The sequence below is a fragment of the Monodon monoceros genome, unplaced genomic scaffold (assembly GCF_005190385.1).
Source record: "Monodon monoceros isolate NGI ecotype Baffin Bay Population unplaced genomic scaffold, NGI_Narwhal_1 Super_Scaffold_12, whole genome shotgun sequence".
In the NCBI taxonomy this organism is placed as follows: domain Eukaryota; kingdom Metazoa; phylum Chordata; class Mammalia; order Artiodactyla; family Monodontidae; genus Monodon; species Monodon monoceros.
In genome coordinates, this window is record NW_021703768.1 from 168065802 (window position 1) to 168082575 (window position 16774).

Consider the following 16774-nt stretch of genomic DNA (forward strand, 5'->3'; position numbering starts at 1 on the left):
TAAGCTGACAGAGCATCTTTGAAACACTTCCCTTGGCTCCCCAGTATCCCAAGGATACAGTCCCGCCTCCTCGGTCCCAAATTCTGGGCCCCTCCGGCCTCCTTTGTCCACCTTTTATCCTGACCCGTCCAATCCCTCCTCCCTTTGGGCTCTCCCAGACCCTGCCACCTTCTCTAAGAAGCCTTTCTCGACTGCGTTCTTCCCAAGGCAAAGTCCAGTGCCTCCTCTGGGCTCCACAGTCCTCACAATCATCCTCCCAGCCCTGAGTCCACTGTGTCCAAACTGCCTGGGTACGAATCAGGCCACTGCCCCCCCACCACGACCACCATCAGCCTGACAGCCTGGAGAGAACAAGAACTTATTAAGGAAGTACTCAATAAGTTACTAAGTGGAAGCTACTAAGTATTATTACACCAACATCACAGCAAAGGAGAAATAAGCATCTCATTTTAAGGATGGATCCTCTTTATTTTTTTGGCCGCGCAGCATGCAGGATCCTAATTCCCCAACCAGGGATGGAACCCGCGCCCCCTGCAGTGGAAACCTGGAGTCATAACCACTGTACTGCCAGGGACGTCCCATTTTATTGGAACCAAATGAACTTCAGAGGGCTAAGATCTTGCTCAAGGTCACAGAGCCCATCCCCAAGGGGCAGGTGGAGGATTCAAACCCCTCCCACCTCTCCACAAGCCTTCCTAGAACTGTGAGAATTGACATTTTATAAGACAAGTGAAAATTTGAACATTTATTAGATTTTTAATGACATGAATGAATTGTTGACTTTTTTTTTAGCTTTGAAAAGCTTTCTGAATATGTATTAAAGGGCCATTATCTTAGAGAAGTGAGTTCTGAAATATTTACAGAAGAAATAACCTGCTGCCCGAGATTTGCACCTCAGGAGAGGGCAGGATAGGTTGTGGGTAGAGCTGTGTACTGGGTTACAAGGGCGTTCACTGTACCATTCTGTGGACTGATGCACATGTTCGAAATTCTTCCTAATTCAAAAGCGTAAAAAGGCATTTGGCAAGGTCTGACTTCCCACTCCCTCTTCCAGTCCAATCCCACAATTCTTCCCCTGGGCCAACCCCGAAATCTGAGAATTCATGTCCGTCCGAGTCCCAGTCGTCAGCGAGGAAAAATGCTTTAATGGGGGGGGGGGGTCCAGCCGGCAGCGTCGCGCTGCTCAGTGGCTTAACGATTTTCGACCCTTGTGCATGCGGCGAAGAATGACCTGGACGCCGCTTGGCTTGCTCAAGCGCCGGATCCAGCCATGCTTGTTCTTGCGCTTGATGTTGCTCGGCTGATACTCGTTCCCGCGCGCCTTGCCCCGGGTCTGCTGCACGGCGGGGAGTCCCCAGGCGTCGGGGAGCCCCAGCCAGGCCCGGGGCTGGAGCCACCTGCCGGGGAAGGTTAGAGGGGGCGCTGTGTGACTTCCGCGTGGCGCCCAACCTCTCCGAGCTTGGGCTTCCCGATCAATGCCAGAGGGAGCCTGGCAGCATAAAGGCGCTCGAGGAGTTCTCAAGGCATTGGAAGGTCATGTGGTTGGTAAACAGCTGGGGCCAGTCCCCGACGCCGCCCTTACTCCCAGATTTGGGAAGGGGTCCCCCTGAGGACTCACCTGCCACCCAAAAGCGCCGCTGACCTACTGACTGGCCCCAACAGGAGCCCCACCGATCTGGTCGAGAAAGCCATGTCCGCCGCCGGCACGCCGTCCGGTGGCAGCTATTTCAAAGCCCATAGGTTCCGCAGCTGCGGGGACGAGGACTTCTGGGAAATGTAGTTTCTTCTAGGCGGAGCCCTCATTGCCGCGGGAGTTGTAGTTCTACGTAGGCGCACCGCATCTTAGGCGTGAGCGTCAGGGCCCACAGGAGAGTGTAGTTCTTCTTGTGGACCAGCAGGTGACAGGCGAACGGCGCCTCCTCCGCATGCGCGTGCGTACAAGACATTATGTCCCTGGGTCTGCTGGGAGTTGTAGTTCCTTCTCCTGTAGATCTACAGAGGGTACCGTGGGGTGACGGTGGCGCAGCTGGTGGCAGCCTCCGGAAACGGCTGGTTGAATTTCCCACCCCCAGCGGGAGCCAGGCAGACGGCACACGGCTGGCAGCTTTCCCTTAGCCCCAGCCAAGTCTCCGCCCCTTGGCGGGGAGCCCAGAAGTCTGAGTTGGTGTTGGCTGGATGTCCTTGGGGTGGTCATTCAGTTTCTCAATCTGCAGAACTCAACGGTTGCAGGCTTGCCCTTGGCGGTGCCCCCGTTCAGGCCCTATTTTTCTAATACTCATATCTGAGCCCTTTCCCTTCTTACACACCCTCTACGGCTCCCCATTGCCCCAGGGAAAATATCTGGCAGGCATTTGAAGCCCGCTTTCCCCATACACACACACCCTAAATTTCAGCTACAACCTCCTCTGCCTGGTGCTCCCCTAGTCAACTTTTTAAAATCCTCCTCAGTACTCTCCTTTCCCCCAATCCTATCCCTCCCTCTGGCCCAACACTGCCCCCACACAGCTTTCCCCAGACTCTCCCTGAAGCCCAGGGCGCCCTCAAGGGCCAGGCTTGCAGCTGAGTCCCTGCAGGCACCCCAGTATCTCCCAGCCTGGGGAGGGGGAGGGGAGTTTTTTCTGCATTAATAAACCGTAGTCTCCCAGGAGCACCTGAGTGGGCAAGAGTGGGTGGCTGGACCTAACCCAGCTCTGGCAGCAAATTCCAGGGGATAGGAGTGGGGAAGGGATGATTAACCTCTTGTCCTCTGAAGCCCATCTTACCTGCACCATCATTTAGCAAACCACTACAATACTACAGCAGTACAATAATAATGCCAATAATGTATGGAGCACTTTCCCTGCTGAGCAAACACATGAGGGAATTAATTCCATAGAGAAATAAATGGAGTCTCAGGGAAAGGACTTGCCCAAGGTCACATATCAGCAAAGGGTAGAGGCTGGATTTGAACTGTGGGCTTTCTGGCTCCGGCTGGGACCAGGGTCACCAGTTAAATTGGCCTATTTGTGAAACTCCAATTCCTTAATTACCCATAGCTCCAAGATATCTGTTTAATGGTTTAACGAATAACAATTTGCAGAACTTGGAATCACACAGCCGTGGTTCCAAGTCCCATCTCTGCCCCCCCAGCTTGCCTTGTGACCTTGTGCCATTTATGAGCCTCAGTTTCCCCACCTGAAATTGCAAAGATCTGGGAGACTGTAGAACGGAAAGGTCAGCACAGAGAGAGGGGCATGGGGGCTCCGTTTGGAGGGGACAGGGCAGTTCGGAGGCAGAGGCTAGCCGAGGAGATCCTCTTTGCAGCGAGGAGGGGCCCGGAAGACCTCCGGATGCGACCCCTTCTTGGCGGTTAACCAGGCCCAATCCCTCCCTCCACCTCCGTAAACCTTGAGGGAGGCGGGGTCGTTGCCCCAAGAGCCCGCCCTTATCCCGGAGTTGCCGCCTCTGATTGGCAGTCTAACTAGGCCAGGTCATTATGCAGCTGCTATTGGCCAAGGCTCCAGTCAGTCGGTGCACGGTCCCGCCCCCCCCGGGGGAGACACTTAAAGGGCCGTCTCGCTAGGCGGTAGCGGGATATCCCCGCACTGACAGCCTTGGGCCCGCGCCCGCCCGCGTAAACGCGCCCGGCCCGACCCCGCGCCACCATGTAAACGGCGCCCGCAGGCGGACGCCGGCTTCTCCGCCCGGGACCCCTTTGCCCTGCCCCGGGCCCCAGGGCCCTCGATGAGGTGAGCAGGGACTGGGCCGTGGGAAGGGGACACTGAGGCCCCTGGGTCTTTCACTTTGGATGGGGGATGTCCACAAAGCCCTTAGGAAGCCGCGGAGCCCCAGTGGCCTCGACCCCGCCGCAGGGTTGACGGGCACCCAGGAGGCGGGGGCCTGGCTCTGTGGAGGGGGTCTGGCGTGGCGCATCTGCGCCCCCTTTGGCAATCCCGGGTTGGAACCCCGCCGGAGGTGGGGGGCGCGGCCTGCTCCCCCTTCCTCAGCAAGTACGGGCCACTGCAGGACGGGTGTTCGGCGTTCATTATCCCCGCGGAGCCCAGGATGGGGACGGGGAGGGGTTGGTCCCATCACCAGGGCCTAAACAATGGGGGTGCGCTGCGCGGGTATCCCCCTCGAGTTATGTAACTGCCTGCAGTTGCCATGGACACGGAGTGAGGTCCGTGGCCCACGGAGCGGGATGGAGGCCTGGAGGCCCCCAGCCAGGGCTTTACCTTCTCCATCCTCATCTCCACCACTGGGGGCTGTGTGCCAGATTCCCCAGAACCCAAGGTACTGAGCAGTGGGGACAGAGCACCTTCTTCCCAGAGTGTCTGAGCCTCAGCTTGTAGGTCTGTGAAACAGACCCATTGCACTCATGGTCTTGGGGAGTTGGGCAAGGGCTTCTGGAGCTCAGTCCTGAAACCCCTCTCCCAGGGTCTCACCTTTCAGAAGCCAGGTTTAGAGGCCTGGGATGGGGGCTCTTTGGGACCTGCACATTTTTAGATGCCTTTGGAGCCCTCAGGGTATGCTGGTTTAGTGAAAGTGAATTAAGGAAACAGTGCATGAATGAATGAATGGACGAATGAATGAGTGGGTTTAGGAAGGCATTACTGCTATAAACCTGAGCTGGAGGGTCCTCAAGGATGGGCCACATTTGCCACAACGTCCCCGCCTCCGGGAAGCCACCCCCAATGAATGCCTCTTGGTGTCAGCCACGACCTTCTCTCTAGGATAGACTAGGCTGGCCCAGAAGGGTGGCCGAACGCCATACAGGCACTGACCAGACAAAACATCTCAGTGCGTGGCTGGTTCTGGCCACCCCCAAAACTGGAGCCTAGATGGGGCCTCGCAGTGCAACTCACCTGACCCAGGTGTGGGGAGTGGGTGCTATGGGAGTGGAAGGCTCCCTGTGTAGATGGCCTCTGACCTGGCTGTCACGACCCCACTCACAGGACACACCATGCTGACCGGGGTGACCGATGGGATCTTTTGCTGCCTGCTGGGCGCGCCACCCAATGCTGTGGGGCCCCTGGAGAGTGTGGAGTCCAGTGATGGCTACACCTTTGTGGAGGTCAAGCCTGGCCGCGTGCTGCGGGTGAAGCATGCTGGACCCGCTCCGCTCCCCACCCCACCTCCACCACTGTCAGACGCCGCCCAGGGGGACCAATCTGGCTTGGTCCACTGCCAGCGCAGAATCACCGTGTACCGCAATGGGCGGTTACTGGTGGAGAACCTGGGCCGGGCACCACGAGCTGACCTCCTGCACGGGCAGAACGGCTCTGGGGAGCCACCAGCCGCCCTCGAGGTAGAGCTGGCTGACCCAGCGGGCAGCGATACCCGCTCGGGCCCAGGCAGTGCTGGGAGTGGCAGTGGCGGACGACGGCGGCGAGCCCGACGCCCCAAGCGGACCATCCACATTGACTGTGAGAAGCGCATCACCAGCTGCAAGGGCGCCCAGGCCGATGTGGTGCTCTTTTTCATCCACGGTGTCGGCGGTTCCCTGGCCATCTGGAAGGAACAGCTGGACTTCTTTGTGCGCCTGGGCTACGAGGTGGTGGCGCCCGACCTGGCCGGCCACGGGGCCAGCTCAGCGCCCCAGGTGGCCGCCGCCTACACCTTCTATGCACTGGCAGAGGACATGCGTGCCATCTTCAAGCGCTATGCCAAGAAGCGAAACGTGCTCATTGGGCATTCTTACGGGTGAGCCAACACTGGGGTGGGGATGAGGGTGAAGGGTGGAGACTGGCAGGAACTGGACACCTACTCACAAAATACTGATTTCCCTTCTTGAAAAATCCTGCTAACATCTGCAACAAAACAGGGATTCCTGCCACCAATGCTATTGTTTCACATTGTTTTAAAGCAGTATCTCAATCCCTGAACTATTGACATTTTGGGTCAGGTAATTCTTTTCTGTGAGGGGCTTTCTTGTGCACTGTAGGATGTTTAGCAGCGTCTCTGACCTCTACCGATTAGATGCCACTAGCACAATGGTCTAGTGATGATCATGACAATCAAAAATGCCTTCAGATAGTGCCAAAGGTCCTCTGGTAGGCAGAATCACCCCTAGCTGAGAACCACTGTCTTCAACTAAGTTCAAAAATTGGTTGCTCTGGAGACCCCAAGGGCTCCAAGGAAAGACTAATTGGAATCCCATAATTTTTGTTTACAAGGGCACAGGTTGCTATAATTCATGCTTCCTGAAAGGGGTGACAGATAATACCACCTAGCATTTAGATGAGAGCCCACGCCATGGAAGGCTCTGGACCTGGGTGCCTGATCACTGCCAAGTGGTACCATTCTGTCCTTTACCCAGGAGGAAAGGCAGGATCTGATCAGCCAGCCAGGTTGAGAACCACTGTTTTAGCAGTTGTAGCCCATGCAACTAGACAAGAAAAGGAAATATTACATAAGTTTCCAAAAGAAAGGAAGCCAGACTGGGAAATAGCATAGCTCCTATTTGCTTATATGAAAACATACCTCAAAGTGGATGCTTATGCTAAATGATTCCTCCAATTAAACGAGCACCCACCTGTGGAAACTCCTGTGACCCCATAACAATGCTGTGAGGTCAGCACAGTTACTGTGTCACAAATGTGGAGATGGTAGCTCAGAGAGGTTAAGCAATTTGCCCAAGGGCACACAGTGAGTCACTGGGACAGTCAAGTCCACCTGACTCCTGCTTGTATCCTGTCCCTCTTCAGCAAGCGTTGGCAAACTTTTTCTTAAAGAGCCAAATAGTAAATATTTTAGGTTTGCAGGCCATAATGGTTGATCTCTGTTGAAACTTCACATGTCTACTGTTGTAGAAAGAAAGCAGACATAATTGTAAACAAATGGGCATGGTTTTATTCTAATAAATCTTTATTTATAAAATATTTTACACATTTACAAGATTGTAAACTTAAGTTTACAAAAACAAGCAGCTAGCCCACAAGCCATAGTTTGCAAAACAAACTCCGCTTTAGGGGGAATGAGGAGAGGTACCTGCACCCTTCCACCTTGCATAAGGCAGGCAGATGTGCCAGACCCAGGGGCCAATGAGAGAAGATCCTTAAAGGGAAGGGATACGCTGGAAACAGGGACGTTCTCTGAGAAGGCAAAGGGTTGGTTTAATCAAATAGCTTTCCTAACACTTGGCAATAAGTAATTCTTACTCCTTTGGGGGTTATGATGACTTTGAGGATCTGATAAAAGTTATGTATTTGGACCCTTTCTCCAAAAGAAAAAAAATCCACCCTCAACACACACACACACACACACACACACACAGAGTCTCTCAATTTCAGGACATTCGAGATGCCCCACCCATCCCTCACCCCCATTTGGTGCCCATGGACCCCAGGGGAAGAATCTTGGCCTTCAAGTATATGCCTCTGGGTGAGGGGAGGGCATTAACCCCTTCACTGCTTGTATCCTGCTGACCACTGCCCTTCAACCCTCCCCACCATCCATCCATGGGGCAGTGTCTCCTTCTGCACGTTCCTGGCTCATGAGTACCCAGATCTGGTGCACAAGATGATCATGATCAACGGCGGGGGCCCTACGGCACTGGAGCCCAGCTTCTGCTCCATCTTCAACATGCCCACGTGCGTCCTGCACTGCCTGTCACCCTGTCTGGCTTGGAGCTTCCTCAAGTGAGTGACCTGGCCCTGCCCTGGCATCTCCCCAGGGTGGATGGGAGGGGAAGCTATATGGCTGGGGCTGGCATGGGGGCACCCCTGGTGGCTGAGCTGTCATGAGGGCTCCAGCAGTGCCTCCTCGCCCACAGGGCTGGCTTCGCCCGCCAAGGGGCCAAAGAGAAGCAGCTGCTGAAGGAGGGCAATGCGTTCAATGTGTCTTCCTTTGTGCTTCGGGCCACGATGAGTGGCCAGTACTGGCCCGAGGGCGACGAGGTCTACCATGCCGAGCTCACCGTGCCCGTCCTGCTCGTCCATGGCATGCATGACAAGTTTGTGCCGGTGGAGGAAGACCAGCGCATGGCTGAGGTATGGCACTTCGGCCACCACACCCTTCAGATCCCCCTTGCACAGTCCAGGGGGACTCTGCCTTGTGTTCCAGCCCCAGGGACGTCAGAGCTTAGATGGAGAGTCAAAGGTGGAATCCAGAAAGTAGGGCTGCCTTGAACAGGTGGTAGGTTTATGTGCTGTCCCCACTGCACATTAAAAGGCAGTCTTCATGGGGCTTCCCTGGCGGTCCAGTGGTTAGGACTCCGTGCTTCCACTGCAGGGGGCACGGGTTTGATCCATGGTGAGCGAACTAGGATCCCACATGCCAGGCAGCATGGCAAAAAAAAAAAAAGGCACTCTTCACAGTTGGGATTTGTGATGGGCTACATAATTCTTCAAGGGCGAGCTGGTTTCTTTAGATCAGATTCCCTAGAAAGGGTCTTGAGATCCTTAGGGCTAAGAATAGCTCTGGGCCAGTGGTTCTTAACCAGGGATGATCCTGCCCCACAGGGGACACTTGGAAATGTCTGCAGACTTTTCTGGTTGTCATGACTGTAGGGGAGGGAGGTGCTCTGGCATCTGGTGGGTGGAGGCCAAGGATGTTGCCCAGTAACCTACAATGAGCAGGACATCCCCACCGCAGAAAATGATCCAGCGCCAAGTGTCTGTCATGTGGAGGTTGAGAAACCCTACCTTAGCATGAGAGACTCTCCATCTGTTAGTGATTTCTCACCGAGGTGACTTTGCCCCCAAGAGACATTTGGCAATGTCTGGAGAGATTTTTTTTTTAAATTTATTTATGTTTTTTATTTTTGGCTGCGTTGGGTCTTCGTTGCGGTGCGCAGGCTTCTCATTGTGGTGGCTTCTCGTTGCGGAGCATAGGCTCTAGGCAGGTGGGCTTCAGTAGTTGTGGCTCCAGGGCTCTACACCACAAGCTCAGTAGTTGCGGCTTGCGGGCTCTAGAGCACAGGCTCAGTAGTTGGGGCGCATTGGCTTAGTTGCTCTATGGCATGTGGGATCTTCCCGGATCAGGGCTCGAGCCTGTATCCCCCGCATTGGCACGCAGATTCGTAACCACTGCGCCACCAGGGAAGTCCCTGGAGAGATTTTAAATTGTCATACTGTGGCGGGGGAGTGGGATGCTATCACTGGCCTCTAGTGGATCGAAGCCAGGGGTGCTGCTCAACATCCTACAGTGCATGGGACAGTCGCCATCCCAGAGAATGATCCCACCCCAAATGGCATTAGTGCCCGGGTTGAGAAATCCTGCTCTGGACATATTGTAGGCACTTAATAAACGGGGAATGAATGAATATCCAGTTGGGCTCCAGCAGGGTGACAGGCCATCTTCCAGATCCCCCTTGGGTGGAAGTGGAGGAATATAGGGTAGATTGCAAGAAGGACTTCCTGATGTTGGAGGCCATGCATAGATGGGGGGGGCGGGGGGAGTCCCAGGGCAGCCTGGCCCCGAGCTCCGTCAGCCTGTCTCTGCCTGCTCTGAGCCCGCGTCCTCCGCAGATCCTGCTCCTGGCCTTCCTGAAGCTCATCGATGAAGGCAGCCACATGGTGATGCTGGAGTGTCCGGAAACGGTCAACACGCTGCTCCACGAATTCCTGCTCTGGGAGCCCGAGCCCTCGCCCAAGGCCCTGCCCGAGCCCCTGCCCACGCCCCCAGAGGAAAAGAAGTAGCCGCTGAGCTGTCAGGGTAGCGCTTAGTGAGCCGAGGAGCCTGAGGAGGGGCCCGGAGCCGGAGTTGGGTCTGCCGCCCGCGCGGACCACCTGGGCGGGCCGTTCGCTCCAGTGGGCGGGGTCAGGTCAGAGAGTCGCCCCCCAGGCCGGCTGGGCAGGACGTGGCGTTCGTGGGAGCCAGGTGGACACACCGCTCTCTGCTAGTCCTGCGGGACCCATCGGTTTTTCGGGGCCATAGCCGGGACCCCCGCGGAGGATGACCTTGTACAGAAGCCCCCTACCCCAAAACGCCAGGGCCGAGGCAGGCCACCACCCCGCTCTCTGTCTTCCGTGTTCGCCGTGCTTGATCCTGGGACCCACGAGCCCCGCAGGGACCTTCGAGACCCCGCCCCAATGCCCGAGACCCCTAACCACCCCCCATTCCGCGGCGCTGGGAGCTATTGTGGCCCAAGGAGGGAGGGTTTGGGAGGGGCTGGCACCACCAAACCCGCACATCTCAACTTGTAACTCAATAAAAAGTGACAATCTGAGCCTCCAGGCCTGTGTTGGGTGACCGAAGCGCGGGGCCGCCCTGAGCCTCAGTTTCCCCAAGTGCAGACAGAACTGAGTCGAGTGCCCCCCCTCAGGGGTGCAGACTGAACTGAATCGAGTGCCTCCCCCTCAGGGCTGGCCCACAGAGACTAGAGGATGTCGGCGTTCAGGCTTGTTTCCCGAGTTCCCCTCCCTCCTCAAAATGCAGGGGCTACTTGGGCAGTATTTCCGGAGCAGAAGGTGGATAGGGGGTGAGCTGCCCGTCCCTGGAGGGGAGGAGGAGAACCAACTGAGGTCGATGCTGAAGTTGAGGTGAGGATCCGAGGACGGTTGCATCTGATTCCAGTAGCCATAATTGTGTCAGCTGTATGCAAAGCCCTGTGCTGAGTGCCTGACACCCATAGGTTCATTGAATCCCCTTCACTCCACACCACACAGCAAGTTAGTACCTCCTACTGTCCCATTTTATCTTATAACTTGGTTTTGAGTGGCTTTTGTCACGATGATTTTTATTTCGAATCTTTTTTTTGAATCCAGATTTCTCTGGATTTCCCTGCTCCATGGCTGTGCTCCTGGTCCTCTATATTTTATTCTAATGTATGTATATCTAGGTTTACCCGTGGTTTGTGTGGCCAGTGGGAGATTTGTCCCCTCAGTTGCTGCACCTTTGGTCCTTTCCCCACTGGTTTGTGAACCCACCTTTAATTTAAAGGGGCTCTTACAGGGGCACTGCTGTTGGTTGACAAATTCTGGAGATATGTTTGATTATCACAACTGGAGGGGGAGGTGCACCTGGGATCTTGTGGGTGGAGTACAGGGATGCTGCCTGACACCCTACAGTACACAGGACGGCCCCCGGCCCCCACTGCAAGGAGTAACTTGGTCTCAAAAGTCAGTAGGGCCAAGGTTGGGATACCCTGTGTTTTAGAAAATCCCACCTCTTCTGGGCCTCTTTTTGTGGCGGGGGGTAGGGATGTCTCTGGATTCTTTCTGTTTGTGTATTCTTGGGAGATGGCATGCTGTTTGGGTTTTTTTTAAAATAAATTTATTTATTTATTTTTGGCTGCGTTGGGTCTTCGTTGCTGCACGTGAGCTTTCTCTAGTTGCGGCGAGCGGGGGCTGCTCTTCGTTGCGGTGTGCAGGTTCCTCACTGCAGTGGCTTCTCTTGTTGTGGAGCATGGGCTCTTAGGCACGCGGGCTTCGGTAGTTGTGGCTCGCGGGCTCTAGAGCGCAGGCTCAGTAGCTGTGGCGCACGGGCTTAGTTGCTCTGCAGCGTGTGGGATCTTCCCGGACCACGGCTTGAACCCGTGGCCCCTGCATTGGCAGGCGGATTCTTAACCACCGCGCCACCAGGGAAGTCCCAGCATGCTGTTTTAATTGCTATCACTTTATCAAGCACCTACTTGGTGTCTGGGAGAATTACTTGTCTTACACATGAGGAAAGGGAAGCTCGGAGTGAGGTTTCTTCAGCTCAGTTAAAAATGGTAGAGCCCAGGCCCACTCCAGAGGCAGGAACCCTAATTACCACAGCAGCCAGAGTAGCCAGGGGCTCAGCAGTGGAGGCCAGGAGGCAGGTGGAACCTTAGCCCGCCCCCTGCAGGACCTGGTTCTCTGAGCAACGATGACAGGCAGGTGATGAACCCAATGAGGCAGCGGATCTCACCAAGTCCCTAAACCCACTGGACTGCTTTGAAGAAGCAAGTTCTGGAAAATTTAAGTGATCCTGCCACCACCTCACCAGGATAGTGGCTTGGCACTTACTGAAGCTCTTTGCATAAAGAGCAAAGAGGTTAGTGATGGGGTTAGTGATCCCATTTTACAGTGGAAGAAACAGGTTCAGAGAAGCAACACCAGGAGGCTCCAGTCACAGTGATGCCAAGGAGAGCTGGTGTCTCACATCCACACCGCGATGACCTCCTCAGTTCTGCCCACCCCTCAATACACAAGTCGGTACCTCGAGAACATCCCCGGTACCTCGAGAACATCCCGACACCCCCCGCCTTCCCCCAGAGACTTTCCGCCTGCAGGGCCGCCTCTGGCTCAGTAGGGCTCTGAGCCAAACACTTTACCCCATGACGGTTTAATCTGATTTCCTCAGTGACCCCCTGAGGTAGAACCGCGCACTTTCCCCATTGTGTACAACTGAGGACAGTGAGGCTCAGACAGAGAAATTGCTGGTCCGAGGTCCCACAGCTGGGAAGCAGCGAAACCTAATTCTTGAGCTGGGCAGATTCCCTTCATGTGGCTGAGGAAGGCCCCAGCCCAGCCTACATTGTGGGTCCCCTGTGTCAGGGAGATAAAAATGGACTCTGTTTGCCCAAACAGGACCAAACTACCAAAGCATTGGCATATTTCAAAGCACCAGAGTGTTCCAAAGAACCTTCTGGTCTACTTGTTCTCCTCCCACATCCCCTTATTCTCCACCCATGACAGGGAGCTCACTACCTCTCCAGCAGTTCCATCTGTAATAAAGTCCTCCCTCCCTCAGCCCAAGGGAGAGATTGTCCTGCTGCTCCCCCACCAGCCTTCTGGAGCTGGAGACGGGGGGCTGCTCTCAGCGCGGGGCAGCTGGAACATTCAAACACCCTGATCTCGACCTAGGCTGGATGGCCAATTCCCCAGTGCTCAGCCACGGGCCTGGATGTCCTGGGGCCATAGCTCTCGCTCACCCTCAGCCAGGAAGACAAGGAGGGCACGGTGCAGCAGATGCACCCCCAAGCGGCGGCGCCGGGTGGGTGGCCAGCCGGCCACCACTCCATAGCAGTGTCCTTGCTTCTGGTTGGTCAGCGTCTGGATCCCTGGGGAGATTAGGAGTAAGGTCACAAAAGCAGCCTCCAGGAACCCCAGGCAGAAGTATGTGCCAGTAAACCCACTGGGTATTGCCCGCAAGCAGGGATAAACCAATGGAGCAAAATCTGTGCATGCGCAGGTACATAATTGGTGCTCAATAATTGCTCATTGAATGAATGAACAGCCCTGAGGAGCAAGGAGTGAGGGAATCGGTAGATCAAGTGCCCTTCGTGTGACCGCCCCCCCACCGACCCCACAAGCCAGGCACCTACCTAGAGCATCCACAAGACATGCTTCTCGAGTGTAAGCCTCCACAGCAACCACATGCTGGAAGCAATGCAGGGAGACAACACCGCGACCACTGGCCCAAATGTCTAAGATCTGGCGCACCTTGGGGCAGGCCTGGGGGGAGCCAGGGCAGGGTCAGAGGTCTGCCCCCCAACTCCCTCTTTTCTCTACCTGCCCGCAACTGTGCCACCCCTGCCATGAACCTGGTCCTTATCCTCACACCTGTTTTCCTGGCCACCCTCGGTGGCTAAGGGCCTTCCAGAGGTGGGCATTCGGCCGGGTCCGTGTTCCCTTGCCCACGTAGAAGATGGCATGGACAAAAATCCGAAGGCATTCAGCCAGGGTCAGTGAGAAGGCTCGGGCTGGAAGGTTCTGAGTCTTCCTAGATGAAGTAGGTGGCTCAGAGAAGGAAAAGTGACGGGAGTCGCCCCAGAGGCAGTCTTTAAAGACAGAGCAACCCACGTCCAGTGACCCCTATTTTATAAAAGGCAGGGTGGGTGGCTGTTCGCCAAGGACACTCAGCAGCTTGAATTGGATCCAACTGCCTTTTATAGATAAAGAAGCTGATGACCAGAGAGGGCCAGTTCCCTTCCTAAGGACACACAGCAGATAAGAACCAATCTCAGAATTTTCCAGTTCCCACTTCTGGGTCATTCCTGTTCCAAGTACCTGGGGTCCAGCAGCAGATATGTGAAGCTGGACTTCATGACCCCCTCCCGCCACCGTCTGGTGGGTTCTGGCCGCTCAAACTGCTTGGCAAGTGCATCCTCATCTGCCTGGGCATCTGGGATACGGCCGGTCCGCAGGGCTTTGGCCAGCTCTGGGCTGTGCCCTGAGAATTCTAGGCCTGGGAGGGGAAACTGAGTCAAGAGAGACAAAGGAAAGGATGGTTCCCAGAGATGAAGGGAGAAGTAGGTTGCACTGAGAGCCACGGGTCTCCGAGGACTCCTGGAGGCTCCTTGGACTCTGGATACTAACCACGAGCAGCCTGGGCTTCTTCTAGTGGTTGGAGGTAGTATGGCCGGGTGAAGGACGTGATGGGACCGCGGCTCTTGCCAAGTGCCCGGAGCCCTTGCAGCAGCTCCAGGTCAGACGTGGTGGGGTCCGGTGGGCACTGGCAAGAGGTGATGGGGTCCCTGCCACCTGTGGCGCTCGCCTCATCCTCTGTCAGCCAGAGGGCAGCCACATCACTGTCGAGGGACAACTGGTCATCTTTTGGGATGTGGAAGTCAGAGGGTCCAGGCAGTGGTTCCCAAGGGGCACTATGGGCTGGGCTCCTCTCTGGGAAGAACTTGGGGGAGGGGGAGGCATCTGGCAAGGTCAGAGTCAGGGCCTGCAGACGGGCATTTAGCTCTGCCTCCCTGTCCTCCACGAGGGCTCGATGTTCCTGCTGTGGAGTACTCGAAGATCTTGGCACCCTCTGGGAGGGTCGGACACCAGCCCAGGGGGACGTGTGGGCGGTTGGGTCCTCAGCTCCAGAGGCCTCAACCGCGGTGACAAAGGAGGCAACTGAGCTGCAGTCCCAGCATCCCAGGGGGGACTCCAAGCTGCCATCTGTGCCAGCAATCCCAGGGTGGGCAAGGAGGCTGGGGGGTCCAGGGCCAGCCTCCAGGCTCATGTCCTTGTCATCACCTCTGCCCAGTGTTGTGGAGTCCAGTGTCACACTGGGAGGTCCAGAGGGGCTGATATTCAGCCCCTTTCCCCAAGGGCCTGGGCCTGGAGCAGGGGATAAGAGTGGGAGTCAGAGAGGAGGGGAGGAGGAAGTGAGAGACAAAGATGGAAGTCAGATCAGACAGAAAGAGGCGGCTGCAATCGCAAAGAGGAAGGACAGAGCCGGAGGCAGAGAGACGGACCAGAGACCTCAGTCGTGAAACAGAAACAGTGGGAGAGCGTGGATGTCACACACAGAGACCCGCAAAGCTAGATCAGAGGCTAAGCACCCCCAGCCGCACAGGCACCACTCACTGCCAGGCTCTGGCTCGGGCTCTGGCTCCTGGGGGTCTGCCCGGGTCCGTGTTGGGGTCCTGGTCCGAGCCTCCAGCTCCCGAAGGACACGCACACAGTTCTGGTGCCCCTGCTGCTCGGCCAGGTCCACAGGCCGGAGTCCGTCCTACATGGGCGCGGTCAGCAGGGGGCGCCCTCTTCCCTCCCTCGCTTCCTCCCTTCCTTCCTCTTTCCCTCCCTCCGGGTTTGCCCTGCTACAAACAGCGCTGCGACCCCCACCTGGTCGCGCAGCGCGGGGTCCGCTCCCTGGCTCAGCAGCAGCTCCAGGCCGCGGCGACAGCCCCAGGCAGCGGCCACGTGCAGCGGCGTCAGCGCCTCGGCCGATCTGGGGCAGGAGAGGAGGAGGGGTCAGTGGAGGAGGGAACTCGATCTCCGCCCCCATCCTCCCACCCCCCGCCCGGGGCCTTGGCTCTCAGCACCCCCATTTCCGCCCTTAAGCCTGAGACACCACACTTGGAACCTAGATCCTGCGCCCTCGGGCCAGGACCCAAACCTCTGCTCTCTGACTCTAGAGCGCCTACCACCAGATCCGAACCTTTGATCCCCATTTGGCCTCAGCGCAACATCATACCCCACCCTCGGTCTGGTACCCTGCCTCTGCCCTTGGACCCTCAAGATCCTTCCCCAGATTCCCCAAGCTCCGCCCCCGGGCATTGAGTCCGCATCCTCGAACCGTGGGACGCCCTCTCCAGGACTCCCAGGTCTTTCCCTCGGACTCGGGAGACCCCTCTCCTTCGCGGAAAAGCTGCCCGGAGCCCAGACCCTGCCTCACCGAGTGTTGGGGTCCCCGCCTCGGCGCAGCAGGGCCTCGAGGCAACACAGACTCCGCGGGTGCTGGGCTCTGGCCGCCAGGTGCATGGCCGCCGCGCCATCCTCAAGCACCAGGTTGGGGTCAGCACCACGGCGCAGCAGCTCCTCCACTGCCCTAAGGACAGAGGGTCAGAGTGGACCGCGACACTCGCCCCCTACCCCTGGCCCACCCACCCCGTGCCCTGCCCTCACCGCAACTCCTCCTTCCGCAGCGCCGCCTGCAGCCGCCGCGCCAGGACTGTCGCCGAGCCCATGCCCCGGCGGTCCCCCAGACCAGTTGCCCGACCTGCCGATTTCCAACTTCCCGCGGCGCCCTTGTGCGCACGCGCCGCTCCGTCCCTCAGCCAGGGTCCCCGCCCCTCGGCGCAGTGCAGGGTCCCCAGCCAGGCTGACCCGCGACGTATTGTCGTCCACATCTAGGTTCAGGAGCTCTAATGCTGGCCCGAGCCTGCGACACCAGGTAGTGCCCAGGCAGGGCTAGGGGCAGCCGATAAGGTCCCGGTAGGGTGGAGGTCGTCGTGTGTGCCGTTATCTCTCAAAACCGCGTAAACACTAACACAGCCTGCTGGAGGGGGTGAAGCTACGCTCCCGGGACCCGATGGTGCCAAGGCATTAGGTCTTACAGAACCATCTGCAGAGGCGGCCTCCATTAGCGCACGCAGCCCTGATAGTATGTTAGGCTTCAATTAATATCTCCCTCCCGCAGTGGCTCTGTGTTGCCCATTTTCAGT

General features: G+C 56.9%; 3 protein-coding genes across 3 annotated transcripts; 1 reads left to right on the forward strand and 2 right to left on the reverse strand.

The window, feature by feature from the left end:
- Positions 1-730: 730 nt before the first annotated feature.
- On the reverse strand, positions 731-1770 carry MRPL34 (mitochondrial ribosomal protein L34). The gene is made up of 2 exons (XM_029215847.1): positions 1619-1770; positions 731-1397 (listed from the first exon to the last, which is right to left on the reverse strand). The coding sequence occupies exons 1-2, from the start codon at positions 1690-1692 to the stop codon at positions 1184-1186; spliced, it is 288 nt and encodes a 95-aa protein (XP_029071680.1). The 5' UTR covers positions 1693-1770; the 3' UTR covers positions 731-1183.
- A 1747-nt stretch (positions 1771-3517) lies between these two features.
- ABHD8 (abhydrolase domain containing 8) lies at positions 3518-10150 on the forward strand. Its single transcript, XM_029219016.1, has 5 exons — positions 3518-3728; positions 4935-5682; positions 7449-7619; positions 7754-7970; positions 9450-10150. Exons 2-5 carry the CDS (start codon positions 4943-4945, stop codon positions 9618-9620), a joined length of 1299 nt encoding a protein of 432 aa, XP_029074849.1. The 5' UTR covers positions 3518-3728; positions 4935-4942; the 3' UTR covers positions 9621-10150.
- Positions 10151-10352: 202 nt separating this feature from the next.
- On the reverse strand, positions 10353-16459 carry ANKLE1 (ankyrin repeat and LEM domain containing 1). Its single transcript, XM_029219014.1, has 9 exons — positions 16236-16459; positions 16006-16158; positions 15453-15558; positions 15195-15339; positions 14208-14945; positions 13899-14076; positions 13452-13611; positions 13214-13343; positions 10353-12949 (listed from the first exon to the last, which is right to left on the reverse strand). Exons 1-9 carry the CDS (start codon positions 16457-16459, stop codon positions 12777-12779), a joined length of 2007 nt encoding a protein of 668 aa, XP_029074847.1. The 3' UTR covers positions 10353-12776.
- Positions 16460-16774: the final 315 nt, after the last annotated feature.

Excerpts from the sequence above, each read along its gene's own strand:
- MRPL34 (XM_029215847.1), bottom strand. The coding sequence starts at position 1,692 with ATGGCTTTCTCGACCAGATCGGTGGGGCTCCTGTTGGGGCCAGTCAGT. Across the intron at positions 1,398-1,618 it reads GCGGCGCTTTTGGGTGGCAG|GTGGCTCCAGCCCCGGGCCT; the intron begins GTGAGTCCTCAG and ends CTTCCCCGGCAG.
- ABHD8 (XM_029219016.1), top strand. The coding sequence starts at position 4,943 with ATGCTGACCGGGGTGACCGATGGGATCTTTTGCTGCCTGCTGGGCGCG. Across the intron at positions 7,620-7,753 it reads CTGGCTTGGAGCTTCCTCAA|GGCTGGCTTCGCCCGCCAAG; the intron begins GTGAGTGACCTG and ends CCTCGCCCACAG. Across the intron at positions 7,971-9,449 it reads AAGACCAGCGCATGGCTGAG|ATCCTGCTCCTGGCCTTCCT; the intron begins GTATGGCACTTC and ends CGTCCTCCGCAG.
- ANKLE1 (XM_029219014.1), bottom strand. The coding sequence starts at position 16,459 with ATGTGGACGACAATACGTCGCGGGTCAGCCTGGCTGGGGACCCTGCAC. Across the intron at positions 15,340-15,452 it reads ACCCCGCGCTGCGCGACCAG|GACGGACTCCGGCCTGTGGA; the intron begins GTGGGGGTCGCA and ends GCGCCCATGTAG. Across the intron at positions 13,344-13,451 it reads GAGGGTGGCCAGGAAAACAG|GCCTGCCCCAAGGTGCGCCA; the intron begins GTGTGAGGATAA and ends GGCTCCCCCCAG.